Below are 18827 nucleotides of genomic sequence, written 5' to 3' on the forward strand. Positions count from 1 at the left end.
GGGAGGAAGTGGTGCTAGCGGCGACCGTAGAAGCATTTGCCCCCGAACGAGCGGCAGATGCTGGAGGCAGGGCAGCGTCACCGGGAGGCGTAGCGGCAACGCCGGTGGGAGGTGTGCCGGCATAAGGGGTGGAAGCAGCTTGCGCTGCGGCGGGAGATGCGGGAGCAGCAGCGTGAGGATGAAGTCTACGAGCGACGACGCTTGGCGGAGATGCAGGTTTCACATGTCATCCGGGATGAAGGAGTGAATAATGTTTTACTCGAATTTGCCCTAAAATATTATTCATATCTAATGACACAAAAATTAAATTGCAAGTAATTGTTAGTTTGTCTTAAAAAATTCTATCGAGGCAGCTCATTCGCGGCGCCGGTGCAGGAACATCACCTCAAATAAATAATGGCAGTACCGACGTCCATACCGACACCTATTTTGGGGGACCGGTGCAGATGTCTAACAAGTAAGATTATGAGCCTCGATATTGTTTGGGGGCCCGGTGCAGATGCTCTAACAACTAAGATTATGAGCCTCGATATTGGATTTTCTTCCTTCAAACGTAAATGAAACCTTCCGGAGATCAACTCATACCTGCGACTCTGCGAGTTTCTTTCCAGATCTGCTCTGAAGAAAATTGATGGGATCGTCTGGGCCAGAATACCTGCGGGGCAAAACGAAGACCACGTTTTTGCTGGGCTGGAATAATTACCTCGCCCTCGCCGGGGCTGGCCGAAATCCAGACCTATATCCTTCCGGTGACTCCGCATCTCGCCTCTCCGCTCCGTCTCGTTTTCGGCGGGCCCGACCTCACCGCCGCCGCCACCGGCCATGGAGTTCATCGACGACGACTGGGACTCCCAGCCGCGCGCGCGCGTCGTCCATACCCGCGCCAACGCCGTCGCCAACTCCTCCTCCGCCGCCACGGCTAACCCCGCGTCGCGCTCCCTCCCCCACACCGCCGCCTGCGCGGCATCGGCCGTGCTCCTCCTCGCCGGTGCCTACTCCCTCGGCGCGGCCTACCAGGTCTTCTCCTCCCTCCTCATCTGGATCGCGTTCTCCCTGCTCCTTGCCCCTTTCGCGCCCTCCTCCGCCACCGGCGGCGACATCTCCGTCGGCCGCGGCACCCTCCTCCCCGGCCAGGAACCGTCCGAGGAGCCCACCCCGGACCCCGTCGCACCTTCCCGCCGGGGTCGCCGCCAGAACGCGGCCCCGCCGCCCCCAAAGTCGTCAGATCCGATCGCTCCTCCCACCCAGATGCGTGCGGCGCGGCAGGAGGCTGCTGTCCTGAACGCTGGGGAGAGGGAGGAGGATGTTGGCGAGTGGACCGACCAAGAAATGGAGCTTCTCCGGCGGCAGATGCTGAAGCACCCGGCTGGGGAGCCCCAGCGCTGGGAGAAGATCGCCTCCGTGTTCGGTGGACGCCGCACGCCGGAGAGCGTCATCCGCGCGGCCAAGTCAGGCGCCACCGCAGCAGCAGGAGGCTCATTCGAGCAGTTCCTGCGCAAGCGCAAGCCGCTCGACCCGAGGGCTGATGCGGCAGATGCCGACGAAGGTGGCAATGCCGGAGGAGGGGATGGTGGCGACGGTGGTTGGAGTGCCAGTGATGACCGTGCTCTGCTTAACGCACTCAAGGAGTTTCCCAAGGACACAGCAATGAGGTGGGAGAAGGTGGCTGCGGCGGTGCCTGGGAAGACCAAGGCCGGGTGCATGAAGAGGGTCACTGGGCTCAAGCGTGACTTCCGGAGCAGCAAGGCGCCATCAGAAGCTTGAAAGCTTCCTTCCTTGGCTGCAACTATACTTCTCAGAGGGTAGACTGGTATAATCCTTTCTATTTTTGAGCTTGGTACAATCCTTTCTGATTCTGCATTTTGATGGCAGTGATGGTATTATAGGCAGGTGATCTCTTTAAGTTGCTATAAGAGAATAAATTTATGTTTTGTCGTTGTCAGCTACTCTCTGCGTTCCATAATTCTAACTATCTTGAAGTGGATGGCTGGATGCTGTATTTTGATCAGTACTGGTGCAATTTTGTGGGAATTGGTCATAGTTAGCAAACCATATTTCTTATCGGTGGTGTACATGTCTTTGGATTCTTGTGCCAGCTGAATGTACCCACCTCATGATATGCTTTTGGTTTTGTTTATGTTGCTTGCCGCATAAAGATGACCCGTCACTTTTCTTTATCAGGATTATAAGACTACTCACAATGGGAGTATCATAGCTAGTAGTATCATGCACTACATGCATGTAAAAAGCTGATGTGTCACATCAATTAATGATGAAAGAGATGATAGTGGTATCATAGGTAGATACCGTATCATAGCACGTAGAACTAGAAAAATTAATGCTAAACAAATCGTGTACACACTTTTGTATTGAGATTCTACAAATCATTAAATACATGTAACATATGATACTACTACATGATACTATGCATTGCGAAGATAATATCGTTATGATACTTCCATTGTGACTAGTCTAAGCAATTTTGCTGTCACAGTTACCGCAAACAGCAGTGTCATGCAAATAGATGAAACCTAGATGTTCTCCAGCTAAGCAACGGAAACAATATTGGTGCAATTTTCTTGAGTTGATCATAGCGAGTTGTCATCTTTACTAGTGTTGTGGAACATGCCACTTGCCTCGCCAGATGGCCTGGAACTCTCACCTTTAACTTAATTGCAATGTCATAATTACTACGAACGGAGTAGAATTTCTTTATTTGCCCTCTGTTTATCAGGATTTTTCTTCAGAAAGAAATGCTGGAAGAGGTCATAGCTTATATGGTAAATTAGCTAATTGCTGGCACCACTATGGCAATTAGGCAATATATGCATTATGATTGATGTGCCACAAACTAGAAGATCTATGTTCCCCTTTTATTTTCAACACTTGTATTGGAATTGTGTGGGTCGAGTCTTCTTACAGTGCAGTGAAACGCAGTGAAACTACACAGATATACTCCTGCATTGTTGAACTTATCGATGAAGATGTCAAATGATGTCCTTCCTAGCAAACTAATGCAGCTCAGTGTTCTGGTTCAAGGAGAGAATGATATGCTTCCCACGTGAGGTTGAATGCCAAGTGTTGCGTTTGGTGGTTCTCGCCTTCTAAAATTACCGTTGGCTGTCCTCCCAGCGCACGCAGGCTAATCTTCTCTTTCTAAATAGATGGTTCCATTTTGCTGGTCTCACAGCGAGCCACATCGCCTGAATTTTTATGTCCATTGGATCTGCTAGCTGGGTTGATCCATCTACGGTGATCACGTTTTGCCTTTTGTGTCTACGTGCAGTTACGGTTGCATGTCATGAAGCTGTGTCCCTCCCGGTCAGCCTTCCCGCACCACTGAAAGGAAACTGCCACTAATTAATTTTGTAGTCGAACCGTCGCCTTAACCTTCTGTCATTGTCTTAGTTCTCCATGCCGTTTTCTCTCCCTTTCCAAATCTTCCTATAAGTACATCCCAAAAACGTAGCTCATCGAGCAACAACACCAACAGGGATGGCGTCTCCCTAGAAAGATGTGGCTCTTTCGAGCCCGCTAGCAGCATCCCACCGCGTGCCCTCGCGCCACGGCGACCGTCGGCCGGACATGGCCAATGGTTATGCGGCGTTGCCTTGCACTTTCCTCGCCTCTTAAAAATTAGCAATCCGGTCGCCAAACTGAGCTCTAGCAAGAACACGGACGTGGCCGCTGGCATTATCGATGCATCTACGTCCTGGTGCATATCCTTCCCGGCATCGGCATGCGGCGAGCCCCTGCACTTGGTGCTCCCGGCGGCGACGTTGCATGGAGGAGATCGCCGTTATCGGTGCGCGGCGGCAGCACCAGTCGGAGGTCGCTGTTGTCTTCTGCCCAACACATGGGAGGAATTCTATCTTCTGTGCTCGCCTAGGCTTCCTGGTGTGCCCACGGTAGGAGTTCTAACCCCGTTCAAGTGAGTTCATATTTGACTGTTCATTTTACAGTACATTTGCCTGTTTTTTGTTGTTTAAATCAGATCCATTCATGTTATTGATTATGCTTTAGGTGTCATCCAATGCTTTAATTGTAAATGTTCTGCGCTAATTCTGAAGCTTGATACAAATCGACCTCCCCAACCCACATTCAATCCTCAATGACCTGATTTATTCTCTCCTTTATAAACAGGATTTGAGCCCGTTTCAAAAAAAAAAAAAAACAGGATTTGAGGTGCGCTCGCTCTGCTTCCTTGGCGTCAATGTTGTCTTCAACTCTTAACCTCACCTTTTATGTTGTCCACCATATTACAAGATCTGAGGAAGGTTTTTTTGCCGAGGTTGTGTTGACTGTTGACATGTTAGCAGTGGAATACATAAACGAATGATAAAACATAACTCGATTTCAGATCTAATCCAAGATCTCATTAGTTCATTAATTTATTAGTTTGTGCAGGCATCAAGCGGTGATGTGTGGAAGTGAATTCTCAGTTTATGTACTGACATGCTCATACGTAGTATATGTTCATGGACAATCAGTGCAGAAGAGAAATCTATTTTTCATCTGGTTTCCGGTTCACCAGTTTTCAGCTATGCATTACTTCTACGTTGGTCTATGTGCTCATGTTCAGCCTTAGAGCTTCCATGAACTGCCCAACAGTTACTCATTTCCATCTTGGCCACGCTCCAATAACTGGCCAGTTACTTTTTTCTAACGGGCAGCCTTTTCTTTTAACAGGCTCAATTACTAATTCGTGGGGACTCGACTATTTATGCTCATTACACGGCTCAGTTTCAGCATGTCCGAACCGATGCACATGAAATGATCTACAAAAGGAACTACAAGTTCGTTGATGGATTAAATTAAGTGTATAAAAGAACAGATGAGTCTGCATACAAAAATAATAATTGAGCAATGCATCTTTATGTGCACACAATATTTGTCCTCATATTGCTTCCAACTGATTTGAGCATTTTGTTATAATGTACCAAATCAGTTCAGGTTGTCTCGATTCTTTCCAAGTCTCATATCCATATAACATCCCAAACCATGCTCTTTTCCGACACTATATCCAAATTATGCAGTATTTATATTACCTTTAGATTCTGCTGCTTTTTTGCTCTATGATATTTCTACATTTTCTGTATTCAATAGGTACTTTCTACCAATTCCGCTGCAACGCGCGGGGTATCATCTAGTAAGCATAGTTTTGGAGTCCTGGAACTTGGGACTGACTTGTTTACTGTTGGATTGCTGAAACTAAGGCCCTCACTTGTTTGCTGCTGGATTGCTGGAACTAAGGCCCCCTTTGATTCAATCACATTCTTCAGATTTTCCCATAAGGAACTTGTCTGATTTGTATGTAATTCAAAATGAAGTTCTCCTGGAGTTTCATTGACAAGTTTGACATCCACCTGATTCTTCCGAACTTTGTGTACCTCTCCTGTAGAATTCAACATACCATGGCATCTAATTTTATGTTTTCTCTTTTTTTAAAAAAAAAAAAATTCTTGATAAACAAAGGAACCCTAATCTGTTTGCAATTTAACTTGGCTGATCCTGCCGTCATGTAAATATGTAACCGATTAAAGATGGAAGCGTAAAAATCAAACCGACAAGATGAAAGAGTAAGAGCATCTCCAGTCGCGTCCCTCAAAAAGCGTCCGGCATAAATGATTTGGGGCACGTTTGAGACCGCGCCGGACAAAAAGAGACCAAAAATCTGTACAAAAAAGAGGCCCTTTCCAGCCGCGTCCCTCAACATGGGTCCGGATGCATGCATTTTAATAAAGTGGACCACCCCATGTGGGAAAAGTAGGTGAGAGAAAGTGTGGTGAAAGAGACTAAGCATGGGGACCAGGGGCTGCATGCATGCATATAGGCTCTCATTTTGTGTCGGCGTCTCGTAGAGACTCTATACATAGAGTCTCTACCGGGGATGCCGGACACAAAATGAGGCTCTAATTAGCTTTGGGGGACGCGACTGAACAGTTTTTTTCCCCATTTCTTGTCCGCCGTCCCCCAAACGCCGTTTGGGGGACGCGACTGGAGATGCTCTAAAACATTGCAAGGTGTTATAAGCACCGTTTTTTCTGTATATATGCAAAGTGCTAATGGCTGGTACTTTTTTGTGTCACTGAGAGCCTTTTATTTTTCTAACGGCCATGTGCCTATTTTCCTCTCATCTTTCATTCTTTTCCTCACTTTTCTTATCTTTTTTTTTTGCACCCAGTCTTTTGCAGTGTGCCCATGAGCACCTGAAATATGTATATTTTGATCTATTTAGGTCGGCCTAGGAAAAGGGGTCATGTCTGTTTGGGTCGGGGTGAACCCAGCAGCACGATGCATCTTTTTGCCTTAATATTATTTTATATTAAACATAATTTTACATACGGGCGGATGAAAGGACATAAAATATAAACTAAAACCCTAGAACGAGGGTTTGTGTCGGCATTGCTTACACATCCTCCTCCTCGTCGATCTGGATGGCAACCACAGGTGCCGGAGGCAAGTACATGCGTTAGTGCGGAGTCCGGCAGGGCCATGGCAAGGTCGTCCCATATGGCTATGTCCTCCCATATGGGTAGGTCCTCTAGGTAGGTGTCGTTGCCTAATCGACGGTACCTCGGAGGAGGGATCCTCACGAGGGGGAGAAGTAGGGGCCATAGGGCGGAGTGCACACGGGACGGTGGTACGCGAGTTACCCAGCTTCGGAACACCTGCACGATGACAGGGCCTACTGCTGCTTGTCTGGAATTATCCGGGCACTTTCGCGTTGTTACAATGAGTTGTGGTTGTGCCTCTAGGGCTCCCGGGATCCGGCTTATAAAGGCGCACGGATCTAGGGTTTACATGGAGAGTCCTAGCCGGATTACGGACAGACCTAACTACGGTACAATATCTTGCCGTGCACGTCACGGATCCGCCTTCCATATACGTCGTATCGGATCCGGGTTCCTCATGGGCCTCCATGGATCCGGGTTACTCCTATGTCGGTACGGATCCGGCCTGCCGATCCTGGGCTGGACTTCTTCCTTCATGATCAACAGCAACTGGGCCGCCCGATGGGCCACATGCCTCATCACCGTCTGTGGGCCACCCGTGCTTGCCGGATCTAGGCACTGTCGATGGTACACCCATGAAGTATACCCACAACAGTAGCCCCCAGAGTTCTCCGGGTTTCCCCTGCAGTTTCCGCCATGCTGGTTTCTTAAGTCTCCGGCATCATCGGCAACGCGGAGAAACTTGAAGAGCTCCAACTTTGCATTTTCTTCTTTTTCCAACTTATAGCCGGAAAATGCTCCCACCCTGCGGGACTTCATCCATCGACATTCCAAAGAACATCTCCGGGTTACTCCCTGCACGAACGAGAACAAACTTATCCTTACGCAATTACCCGGAATCTTAAAAGACTCAAACGGTTCCGCCAATTCTGGCGCCACTTTCGCGCGATTTCCGCGGTAACTTATCTCTATCCATTTTTACTGCTAGGGTTTGGGACACGTGTCACGCATCCAACGGTGCGACGCTTGCGTTCCGACCGCAGGATGCGGAACACGAATCTCATCCGCTCAGCCTATAAATATCCGCCGTCGAGCACTTTTACCCTCATTCACCCCTTCTCAGCTCTCAGCCAAGCGCCGCCCTCGAGCTCCTCTCCGCCGTGCCGGAATCTCGCCGGAACTTCGCCGGAGCCGCCTCGCCGCCGCACAGTGTTCGTCCAGTTCTTAACTTCAGCGAGCCGCCGCACAGAAACCTCGTCGCCGGCGACTCCGACCACCGCGGACTCCATCACGGTGAGCTCTCGAGCGTCGTTCTCGTGCCGTAGTTGGTAGGGGTAAACTTTGGGGAAGACGACATGGGATCCGACTAAAATTAGTTTCCGACAAACTATTTTCCTCAGATGTCTTCAACAACTCCGCCTCCAAGCTCGGAACCAATCATGGCGACGCCGATCTCCTCCGCTCCGCCTCCCTTCGCCCTGGTTAAGCTGGATCCTCCGAGGGATTCCGGCAAAGAAACCGAGGGACCTCCGCTCACCCGGAAAAAACATCCGAAGCGGGTCAAATGGTGCAGCAGACGGAGGAAGCCGCCAAGAAGTCAAAGCTCTGAAGCGCGACTCCGAAGCTAAGGGAAAGTGGTGGCCCTGTGCCACCACCGAGATGGAGCTCAAGAACCTCGAGTCGGAGGGCTTTCTCGCAACCCGGAAGCTGGAGGTCGGTTCCTGGATGAACTTGCTCCGGCTCCGAAGGACAACGAGATGGTGTCGACGAAAGCACTGGTGGAGCGCGGATTTTCATTTCCGCCTTCGGATTTCTTCCTGGAGATACTGAAGACGTATGGACTCCAACCCCACAACATCTCTCCAAACAGCGTCCTCGCCATCAGCAACCACGTCGCCCTCTGCGAAGGCCATCTCCGGGTAACCCACGAGATTTCTTTATTCCAATACTTTTTCTCTCGTCAAGAAAGAGAGGATCCGGCAATCGCCGAACTCGCTACATGCGGATCCATCACTTTTATACTCCGCCCGGGCCGCGTCACCCCCCTACCGACCGCCACGAATCCGCGAGGTACTGGTCCGGGGGCTTCTTCTATCTGAAGGACGTCTCCGACCCGGCGAGCGAAAAGAAACTTCCAGTTTTCAAGAACTGCCCTCCCACCGAGCTTCCATCATGGACGCACTGCCCCCACTTCTCCGACTCGCCTCAACTAACCCGCGCCGTTAGGCGGATCTGCAAGCTCACGGAGGAGGGGCTGACAGGGAAGGACTTAACCCTTTCCTGGTTTACCAAGCGGATCCAGCCGCTACAAAACGAGGACCGCCCGATGTTTGAATACACGGGGCGCGATGATCCAATGCGCGCCACCAAGGATAATCTGTCCGCTGACGCCATCGACAAGAGGATCCGGGTTCTCCTCAAGACCTCACGTGAACTCCATGTTCACGTATGCAACAAGGATATCCATACAAATGGATCCGGAACCGCGGTACGTCGTCTCGACTTTGGTTTATTATTTTTCTTCGAACTTTTGGCTAAGTGTAACTTCGAACCAGCTCGAGGCGGCTGGAGGAAAATCAACTCGGAACTCTCCTCCGAGTCCCATCCACCGGCCACGCGGATCCGGAGGCCACGTCGAGGCGGAAGCTCCCGAAGCTTCACGTCCCGCGAAGAGGAAGAAACCAGCCCCTTCAAGCCCTTACGCGAAACGCCCCGCGAGACACTCAGCATCGCGGCTACCCGAAAGCCGAGGCGGAAAAGAAGCGCCTCGCGCCGATTAATACCGAGCAACAAGGGGCAGCCTGCCATCCAACACTTTTTCAAGCCTTCCGGGTAAGCGTCTTCTTCCGAGACCCAAGTTCCGATTTAACACTTGCTCTTATATTTTTATGTTTTTCCCGAAGTTCCGGAAGCCAGCCTCCCAAGGCCCCAAGGGTCAACAAGAAAAAGGCCAAGCCATCTCCGGCTTCATTTCCCATTACTCCTGAGGTTGGAGTTCCGCCAAAAGCTTCATCCACCTCCAAGCCGGATCCAAAGGACATCATCGACCTTGACGACATTCCTGAAGATCCCGCTCACCAGGGCGACTCCGCCAAGGGAACCTCCTCACCCGTTCCTCCCTCTGATCAGCCAAGCTCCGCTTTCGCGGGGCCTACCAATGAAGAACAAGAGCAGAAGGTCAAGCTCCTCCAAGTTACCAATGCGCCCGAGTCGGCCTCGAGCCAACTCCATCCCTCCAGAAGCTCACCCTCGCACAGCGTCACGCGGAAGTTTCCGCAATGCTGAACAAGGTATGGGGGAAGCCGGACGAGGAGACACGAGATCTCGCGGAACTGGAGAAAGATTTGAAAGATTTTTTCGCCAAGCACAAGGAAGTGCGGCAGGTAACACTAGCCCCCAAGCATTGGGTGATATAGCTCCGTGTGTATTATCCGATGCTTTCCCAGAATGTACTTTAGGCGGAAATTTAAAATATTTGTACCTCAAACTGAATTCCTTGCCGCCCCCAAGATTTTAAATCCGACTAACTCCCCGCCTGTCTCACAGACTACACGAAAATTGCACGAAGACTTGCGCATCCATGTGCTTGAGCAGATCAAGGAGATTGAGGGGCTGCGCCAGAACGCGGAAAATAGCCAAAAGGCTATCCACCTGCTCGAGACCCGCCTTAAAGGTACAAAACCCGGGTATTTCACTTTTTGTGTTGTCATAGTTCATATTGCATAACATGCGCAACTTGACTGTCTCCAGAAGAAACTGCCAAGCATGCCTCGTTTGCTGAGCTTTCCGCCAAGGTCAAGGTGCTTGAGGCGGAGAACGAGTCCCTCAACAACTTCATGAAAGAATCCTCGAGCAAAGAGATTGAGGCAAGGAAAGAGCTCTCCGAGAAGCATGCCCGTGAGAAGGCGGAACTGATCGAGAAGCTGGAGAAAAGTCAAGGCCGCGCGCTCACCTTAATTTCCAAGAACAAAGCCCTGGAAGCGGAGGCGGAAGCCATTGACAAGCTTATCTTCCGTAAGCATTTTTCCACGTCGTTTGCTCCGACCAGCTTATATGTTCTCTCTGACGGAACTGAACCCCTTTCTTCCACAGCAAGCCTTGGCCTTGAGTGGACAAAGGATTCAAACCTGACGAGGACGGAGGCATACGAGGAAGTGCGGATCTCAATCGATGCGTTGTTTAAAGCCTGCCGCGGAATCGCCACGGCCACGTCGTCGAAGAAGGCCAAAACCACGATCATTGATACAATGACCAAACTTATGCGACAGTGCCGGAGTTCATCAAGGACCGGCGAAGTCTTCGCGCGCGGAGCCGCCTCCTTAGTCCTAGCCACCTGCAAGGCTTTCTTCCCGTCACTCAACATGGCGCAAGCCGCACGCGGAGCCCCCGAGAGTTCCGAGCATGAGCGCTCCTCGCGGAAACCGAAGGCTATGAGGAGCTTGTTTGTCGGGCGAGTGGATCACTCGTTCCGGTACAGCAAACACAATCCGCCCGAAGGTTTCTCCGATGCGAGAGGAGGAAGCGAGGCGAGCCGAGTTTTATGGGGAAGGATCCGGGTCCAGCAGCGAGCGCTCCGGAGAGAACTCGGAAACGACTGCGGCCGGATCTGGTGGCAGCGACGACGGCTCCAGCTACCAGCAATCTGAAGAGGAAGACTCCGAGTAGAGTTCCTGTTTAAAACAATGAAACAAATTGCATCATTTTGGCCCCAGTGAGGGTTTGTAATAAGACTTAAATTCTTAAGTAGCTAGGAACGAAACAATTATGCGTGGGGCGGAAACACTTATCCTGCTATCCGTTTAATATTATGCGCATGTTTCGTTTTATGTCGGAAAGCAAGTGCTCAGGACCAGCTCCGACTGCTTGAGGGGCGGTTCCGGCGGTATGGGCCAAGAAGTGTACGAAGTGACACCTTTGCTTCTCTAACACCTGGGAAACCCAGGCGGATCTGCATTGGTCTTCCACCTTTGTTTCCTGCTCAGGGCGGATTGGGTGGGCTTTGATTTTTCCGGATCTAAGGCGGAATCCTCACTAGGAAGTTCCAGGCGTCTCGAGATCGGATCTTCGCGATCGCGTCCTGCTCAGCGACGGTCGCGTCAGCGCTACTTACCAGTGGGTTTCCATCGGAATCGACGGTTTCCCCGATGAAGATGTGTATGCCGCCAACTGGGACGATGGAGAGCTTGATGGGGTCGGTTTTAGCCGGAATCCAGCACTCATCCGGAGGGACGATCGGCAGATTTCCGGCGTAGAGGACTCGCCCCACAGCCGATGGTGTCGTCGTAGCTTCCCATGGCGGAACCCTCCCGGTTCCGGCCTCCGTACGCCACGAGCCCCACGGTGGGCGCCAACCGTCGTTGCCTAATCGACGGTACCTCTGGAGGAGGGATCCTCACGAGGGGGAGAAGAAGGGGCCATAGGGCGGAGTGCACACGGGACGGTGGTACGCGAGTTACCCGGCTTCGGAACACCCGCACGATGACAGGGCCTACCGCTGCTTGTCCGGAATTATCCGGGCACTTTCGCGTTGTTACAATGAGTTGTGGTTGTGCCTCTAGGGCTCCCGGGATCCGGCTTATAAAGGCGCACGGATCTAGGGTTTACATGGAGAGTCCTAGCCGGATTACACACAGCCTAACTACGGTACAATATCTTGCCGTGCACGTCACGGATCCGCCTTCCATATACGTCGTATCGGATCCGGGTTCCTCATGGGCCTCCATGGATCCGGGTTACTCCTATGTTCAGTACGGATCCGGCTCGCCGATCCCGGGCTGGACTTCTTCCTTCATGATCAACAAGAATCGGGCCGCCCGATGGGCCACATGCCTCATCACCGTCACGTGCAGGCCACCCGGCTCGCCGGATCTAGAGACCGTCGATCGATGACACCCACGTAAGTATACCCACAACAGTAGGTCCTCCAACTACCTGAACAACTGGATGGCCACCACGAGTGCTTTGTTGTCATCCGGATCGGGTGGTTGCAGGGACCCTCCTCTCCCTTCTTGATGGCCGCTAGCTCCCGCTTGTATGCGAAGAGGCTAAGGTAGTCGGTTGTGTTGTCATGGGGCTCCATGCTAGGCACGTCGTCACCGCCCACCCTTAGCTCCTCGTCCACGGCGCCCTCGTCCTGCTCCAACTCGTCATTGCCCGGGAAGATGGTGCGGCACCACGAGTTGAATTCTTGCTCGGGGAACGTGTCCCATGCCCTCAGTTCGGATCGTATGAGGGTTCCTGGCACATACTCCACCGTCGTTGGATTTTTTGGTGCCACGCTTGACCTTCATGTGGTACGAGCGATACGGGGATCCTCCATGCGCCACTATTGCCCTTCCTGTGGTACGGTCGATACCGGCATCGTCCACACGTTAATGTGCGAGGATGTGAAGATCAGGCCATGCCACTGGGGCTCCTCGCCATCGACTTGGTCGTCTCATGTGGGACGCCGCACACTATCCCACATGAGCTGGGCCAGGCTCAACATGTAATACTAATTTTCTCGATTTTTCTCTTGTTCTTTTCTGTATTTTTTGAAGTATTTATTTTTCCACGAAAAATAAGTTAACTAATTTTTAATTTTTTTTGACATTTTTAAATTTTGTATATTTTCAATTCTTTATTTTTTTCAAAATATTCGAATTTTCTAAAAAAATTAAAAAAAATTTAAAATTGAAAATCATTTAAATTTGAACAAAATTTCAATTTTTTTTAATTGAACAAATTTTAAATTTGAACAATTTTCTAACTTGAACATTATTGAAGTATGAACACATTTTGAATTTGGATATTTTTCAAGTTTGAAGAATTTTCAAATTTGAATATTTTACGAATGTTATTTTTTGAATTTTAATATTATTCAAATTTTAAAAATAAAAGATAAACCAAAAAAGTAAGATAAAAAATAAAACAAAAAAGGAAAAAACTCCTAAGCGCGGGGATGTGCGGTACCTACTAGGCACCGACCTGATTGATGTATAGGATTTGCCATGCCACTGCCCTCCTTGTCGCGAGGCGCACACGCACAGAGGTGGTAGCGACTCACCGTGGCCGCGGACCAACGAGGACCAAGCCCATGGTGGCATCGAGAAAAACTCCTAGATGGGATTGGCTGACTCGTGTATGCACACGACGGATCATCCAGCCCACTAAAGGTTCAATCGAAGAGCCAGGTTCTCCTATATGACGCTTTTGGCGTTAGGGACGCCACCAACGCCCATGTGGATACGAAGGTTGGCCAAGGCCACCTAGATCGTCTTCTTCCTCCTGATCTTCTTTCTCGTTCTCCACCTCCTCGACCCCCACCACCAACGCCGGTCAGGCTGCCTGCTGTCGATGCCCACAGACGGCCCCGCTGCCCTCGAGCCTTGTCGTACTGCCCTCCTCCACCTACTGCCCACCGTCGGCCTGCCGCCGCCCCGGACCTTCCTCTAAACCCACCCACCTTCCCAAGTCCAGCGAATCTCTGCACCCCCGAACCCTAATTTCGTCGCTGGCGATCTCCCGCACCCTCTTAGCCTAAGTTCTTGGCCTCACCTCCGCTGGTGACACCGCGACCAACCGTGTCTTCCCCGTCTCCGACAAGGTTAACTTCTTCTTCGGTGATCACCTCTCCCTTAACAGGCCGCGACCCATCTCACTTCCTCCCTTAGTGTCGGTACGCTAACCGGCGCTTAAGGAGGCAAATACGATTTGCTCAAAGAGCCAGCCTTTTTTACTTCTACTGGATGGGCCGGCTCATCTGGAGTAGGCACACCCCAAATTGTTGGCCCATTAGTAGATGTCCGAATCTGAACAGATTAAAGGGGATTATAAATAAGATGTGCTACGAAAAAAGATGTTAAAACCCTCTCAAAAAAAGATATTAAAAATAAGTGATGTTCAAGTAAAAAAAAAGAATTATGTTAACAAAAGGAGTCTAAATATAATTACACATATCACCAGTCCTAAAAAAACGGAAAAGAAAGTCTCGCCTGTCCCATAAAAAACGAAAATAATCTCGCCAGTCATTTTCGTTTCGGCGATACGTTGCTTTCACATGCGTGCATCCAAAGAGGATAACAAAGATGCCCGGGACTATTCGTGTGGTTCCATTTCCACATGCAGCGGCAGATGCTTGTGCTCGGATGAATCAAAACCACTAGGATACAACTACATGCAGGTAGGTGCCTATGTATCTCGTCAGCTGCCACGGCGTCATCCATCTCGTGCGTTCTACTGCTGCGGTGTCGCGCCATATGTTTCGAAGAATGCATAACGTGTCAACGTACCTAATGAAAATTAATAACGTCATCCCCAAACCAATAGCAGGATAAAAGCAGTACTCTAGAAATGTAGTGCATATAAGTGTTACTACATGATACATAATTTGATTAAACATGTAGATATAAAGTCGACGTCTGAAATACCAGATCAATATCATAAGATTCATCATGAAGTTTTTTTTTCTTTTTTTTTGCGAATTAATGACGTTTATTTTCATAGCTATACACATTTGATATTGTAGATATAGATAATTTCTCAGAAAATTTAGTAAAACTATACATCATTTGACTTTTGAAATAATTTATATACACTAGAATGTGACTATCTTGTACTCCATCCATTCCAAATTAACTGTGGCAGCTTTTTCTAAAATAAGAGAGCCTATGCACTAAAATATTTTTAGATGTACATGTTTTTATTCTTCGTCCTTCACATGAAGATTGTCGAGATTTGTAACTCTAGACATTAGATAGCATCTAAATACATATAAATTTTAACAAATATCAGACAATTTTTATGGGAAAAAGGGTGTACCAAAAATGCGACAATGAGGAGTACAATTTATTTTTCACTATCTTCTGAATATTGGAAACCGTACAGTTCATTTAAGGCGAGTATGCAGTTCAGCTCAGTTCCACGGTTACACGATAGGGCGAGACGGATAGAGAGAAAGAGAAACGCACGGCACCCGCCCTCTTCCCGGAATTTCTTCTTTTATTATCGATCGCCGGGCTAGGCGGACCAACATTCCAATCCCCAATTCACCGCAAATTCGGATCCCCTCCCTCCACAGGCCAGATTCTCCCATCCCGGATCGATCGACAAACGCGGGGTGGTCCGCTGCCGGATCGGTCAACCTTTCCGCCCGCCCCTTTTCCGGAGCTGATGCGCACCGCCGTCGCAATCTCTGCCTGAGGCCGGTGAGGTCTCTGCCCCCTCGTCGTCGTCGTCGGAGGCCATGGCGTGCAGGGGCTTCTTCGAATGCATCCTCAAGCTGCTCAACTTCGTCGTCATGGTGGTCGGGATGGCCGTCACGGGCTACGGCGTCTACCTGCTCGTCATGTGGCTCCAGCTGCTCACTCCGTCGCCGGAGCCGGAGCCGGCGCCGGCGCCGTCGGTGGCTCCTAGCGGCGACCTCGTGCGGCTTGGGCGGCCGATGCTTCTTCTCCTTCTTGATGCGTCTCTGCCAGACGGGACAGCGGAGAGACTCTCCAGCGCCTGGTGCGTCGTCTCTTGATCTCCTTTTCTTCGGTATAAAACTGTAGTTATCCAACTCATGCGATTAACGCTACACATGGTTTCTTATTTACTTATTATTATTATGTCCACATACTTGTGCTTGTCAGAAACTTGTCCTTTCAGTGACTTATAATTGTTTGTATTACCACGAGATTTTTTTTGCTGCAATGACCTTTGTTTACCTGGATGCGGATATTGGTTTATATTTAATATCAGTGATTGTTCTAGGCTGTAGGATCTCCATATCGTACTGAGAATTTCGATTCGTTCAAAAACTAGGATGAGTCTACTTTATATGCAAGTCCTCATGCAGGGCTGAGAATGTCTTGCATTCTGGATCTTCTCTTACATATTTTTCCCACCCTTTGTATATTCCCTGCAGGTTTATTTTTGCGTTAATTGGCATCGGCGTTGTACTCTTCATTACCTCCATCTTCGGTTGTGCTGGAGCGTCATCTAGGAGCGGATGCTGCTTATCCACTGTATCCATGACTGCATACATTGTTATAAATATATATGTTTTCTGGAGCTACTTTATTTCCTTTCTTGCATGATGATTTTGTATCTTCTGTAAGGTATCAAGTCATAAAAGATATCTACATTGAATTCGTGTCCCTGGGGAGATAAACATTTAGTAAGATGTGGGATTATTACTGCTCACAAAATGACATGAGAAAAGAGATATGCCATAGTAAGGTTAAGTTAGAAACATAATTTTCCTTATGTTTCTGTTGGGTTTTCATATCTAGCCTACCCCAACTTGCTTGGGAGAATGACTTTGAAGTTGTTGTTGGATACGCAAGAAACATTTCATATAAACTTTTACATGTTCGTTTTACATCTTGTGATTGATTTTAGGCTCCTATTAGCAACATATCCTACCTTATTTTACCTATATTAGCATGTTATGATTTCCTTGACATTCAGAAAAGTATTCATTCCTCATCATTTTGTTCATAATAGTAGAGCTTGCTGCAGGATGCTTCATTTTCTTCGATCATAACTGGAAACATGTGAGTAGGCTTGTCTTTCATTTGTTGAGGATGATTCTTTCTCTAGGTATTTAGAGTTTAATCATTATTGTTGTGCAGGTGATTCCAGTTGATAAAACTGGTAACTTTGACATGATCTACAGTTTCCTCAAAGAAAATTGGAAAATTGCAAAATGGGTTGCACTTGGAGCTGTTGTGTTTGAGGTATAAGGGGAACAAATTTGCATTACACACTTGGGTATAATTTCATAAGGCATCTATGAGACAACTTAGATTTATATTTTCCAAAAATGTAACTTTGTTCTTGTGACATTTATTAAACCTTGTCTGAATAATTGAACAACTGTTATTTTTATAGTTTAAAGAATTATAAAATCATACATCTTTTTATGTGCTTATGATTTTGTGTCACACATTCTTAAGAAGCATATGCAGAGGTAAGTTAGTGATATGGTAGTACCGTTGTTTATATAACATTGATATCTTACTCTGTTGCTTTATTATCCTCAGAGATCTTACTCATATGATTTTCCACATTAAGTTCCGGGTTGTTCAATGTTTTCTTCAGCTTACCTACACAGGTTATCATCGCGAGTACTAACCAAAGAAAATATGTTGTAGTACTAACTGATGTCTAGGTTTGCTAACGACATCAAAATCAGCATAATATATAATAGTGTGTAAAATGACAGATCTTAGTGATGCTTTATTAACTTGCCACTACTGTGTTCCATATTCTCATCATGGCATACTTATGTTCCATCTCATAGTGTGCGCATGGACACCAGCGAGCTTTTTCTATGTTACAGTATTATTTATGGATTTCAGATTTCATGCTCCAGATCAGTAATAGGCTATTAATATCCCATGGCTCCTAACTAACACCTTTGCAGGCACTGTTGTTCACTGTAGCCCTCATAGTGCAGTCAGGCAATCAAGATGATTATGACAGTGATGATGAGTACATTGGTGCGAGGTCTGGAGTCCGTCAGCCATTGGTGAATACTGATCCTAGGGTGCCCAATCTTGACTACCGTCCGATCAGGAACGATGCGTGGAGCCAAAGAATGAGAGACAAGGTATAGCACTGCTCATCCTAATTACTATTAGTACCCTACCCTTTTAGTGCACATGTCCTTTTGTTGTTTGTAACTCGTATATTGTGCTGTGGCAGTATGGGGTGGATAGCTTTGATCCAAACAGGTTTCAACAGGCCACGATATCTCCCGCAGAACAAAGAAGTCGATGCACAATCCTCTGATGCCTGGTTGAGACAAAAATACTGGTCTCCCAATTTGCATCCAGCTGTGCAATAACATGGGCTCCCTTGTAAACATGTGGCTGGTGGTCTAATGTTTCCAGCTTGTGCAGGATGTGACGACCCCTTGCATTTGCCCACCCCAGTTTTTTCATTTACAGTCAGAAGTCTGTCAGCAGGTGTAGATGCCGCGTCCTTCAGTTCTGTAATAATCGAACTTAGTTTTGGTCTCAGAGAACACGGTCTATTATGTACATGCCCTATGGAACTTCTGTTTGTGAACTTGTTTGCATTGGGCAATGTAGCGTGTTTGATCCCTGTCAACCGATTTGTGTGACAGCATGGTATTATGCTTGAGCCAAAGTTTGAACAGCCCTGATTCTGATTGCTTGTTTTTATTGAACCAAAAATTGGTAGTTCAGGCAGGCTACTTTGTTAGGAGAGGCTCTGTTGTATCAGGGCATTGATCTCATTTCCATTTGTGCGATTTATTATTAGGAAATAAGAATATTTGTACATACATATACACGGTTGGAAAAGGCCATGCTCTAGCATGGATAGACAAACACCCTACCTGGGGCATAAGCAGGGGCAACAAAAAATTTGACTTTCACAATA

The 18827-nt window shown here is 48.3% G+C and overlaps 2 protein-coding genes across 2 annotated transcripts; both read left to right on the forward strand.

Annotated features, from left to right (window-relative positions):
• The first annotated feature begins 822 nt into the window (after positions 1–822).
• Positions 823–3105, forward strand: LOC124682936 (transcription factor MAMYB-like). The gene is made up of 2 exons (XM_047217535.1): positions 823–1810; positions 2951–3105. Exon 1 carries the CDS (start codon positions 823–825, stop codon positions 1762–1764), a length of 942 nt encoding a protein of 313 aa, XP_047073491.1. The 3' UTR covers positions 1765–1810; positions 2951–3105.
• A 12264-nt stretch (positions 3106–15369) lies between these two features.
• LOC124687507 (tobamovirus multiplication protein 2A-like) lies at positions 15370–18533 on the forward strand. The gene is made up of 6 exons (XM_047221285.1): positions 15370–15941; positions 16342–16441; positions 16892–16972; positions 17051–17155; positions 17845–18030; positions 18126–18533. The coding sequence occupies exons 1-6, from the start codon at positions 15679–15681 to the stop codon at positions 18210–18212; spliced, it is 822 nt and encodes a 273-aa protein (XP_047077241.1). The 5' UTR covers positions 15370–15678; the 3' UTR covers positions 18213–18533.
• The last annotated feature ends 294 nt before the right edge of the window (positions 18534–18827 follow it).

Source organism: Lolium rigidum, chromosome 1 (assembly GCF_022539505.1).
Source record: "Lolium rigidum isolate FL_2022 chromosome 1, APGP_CSIRO_Lrig_0.1, whole genome shotgun sequence".
NCBI classification, from domain to species: domain Eukaryota; kingdom Viridiplantae; phylum Streptophyta; class Magnoliopsida; order Poales; family Poaceae; genus Lolium; species Lolium rigidum.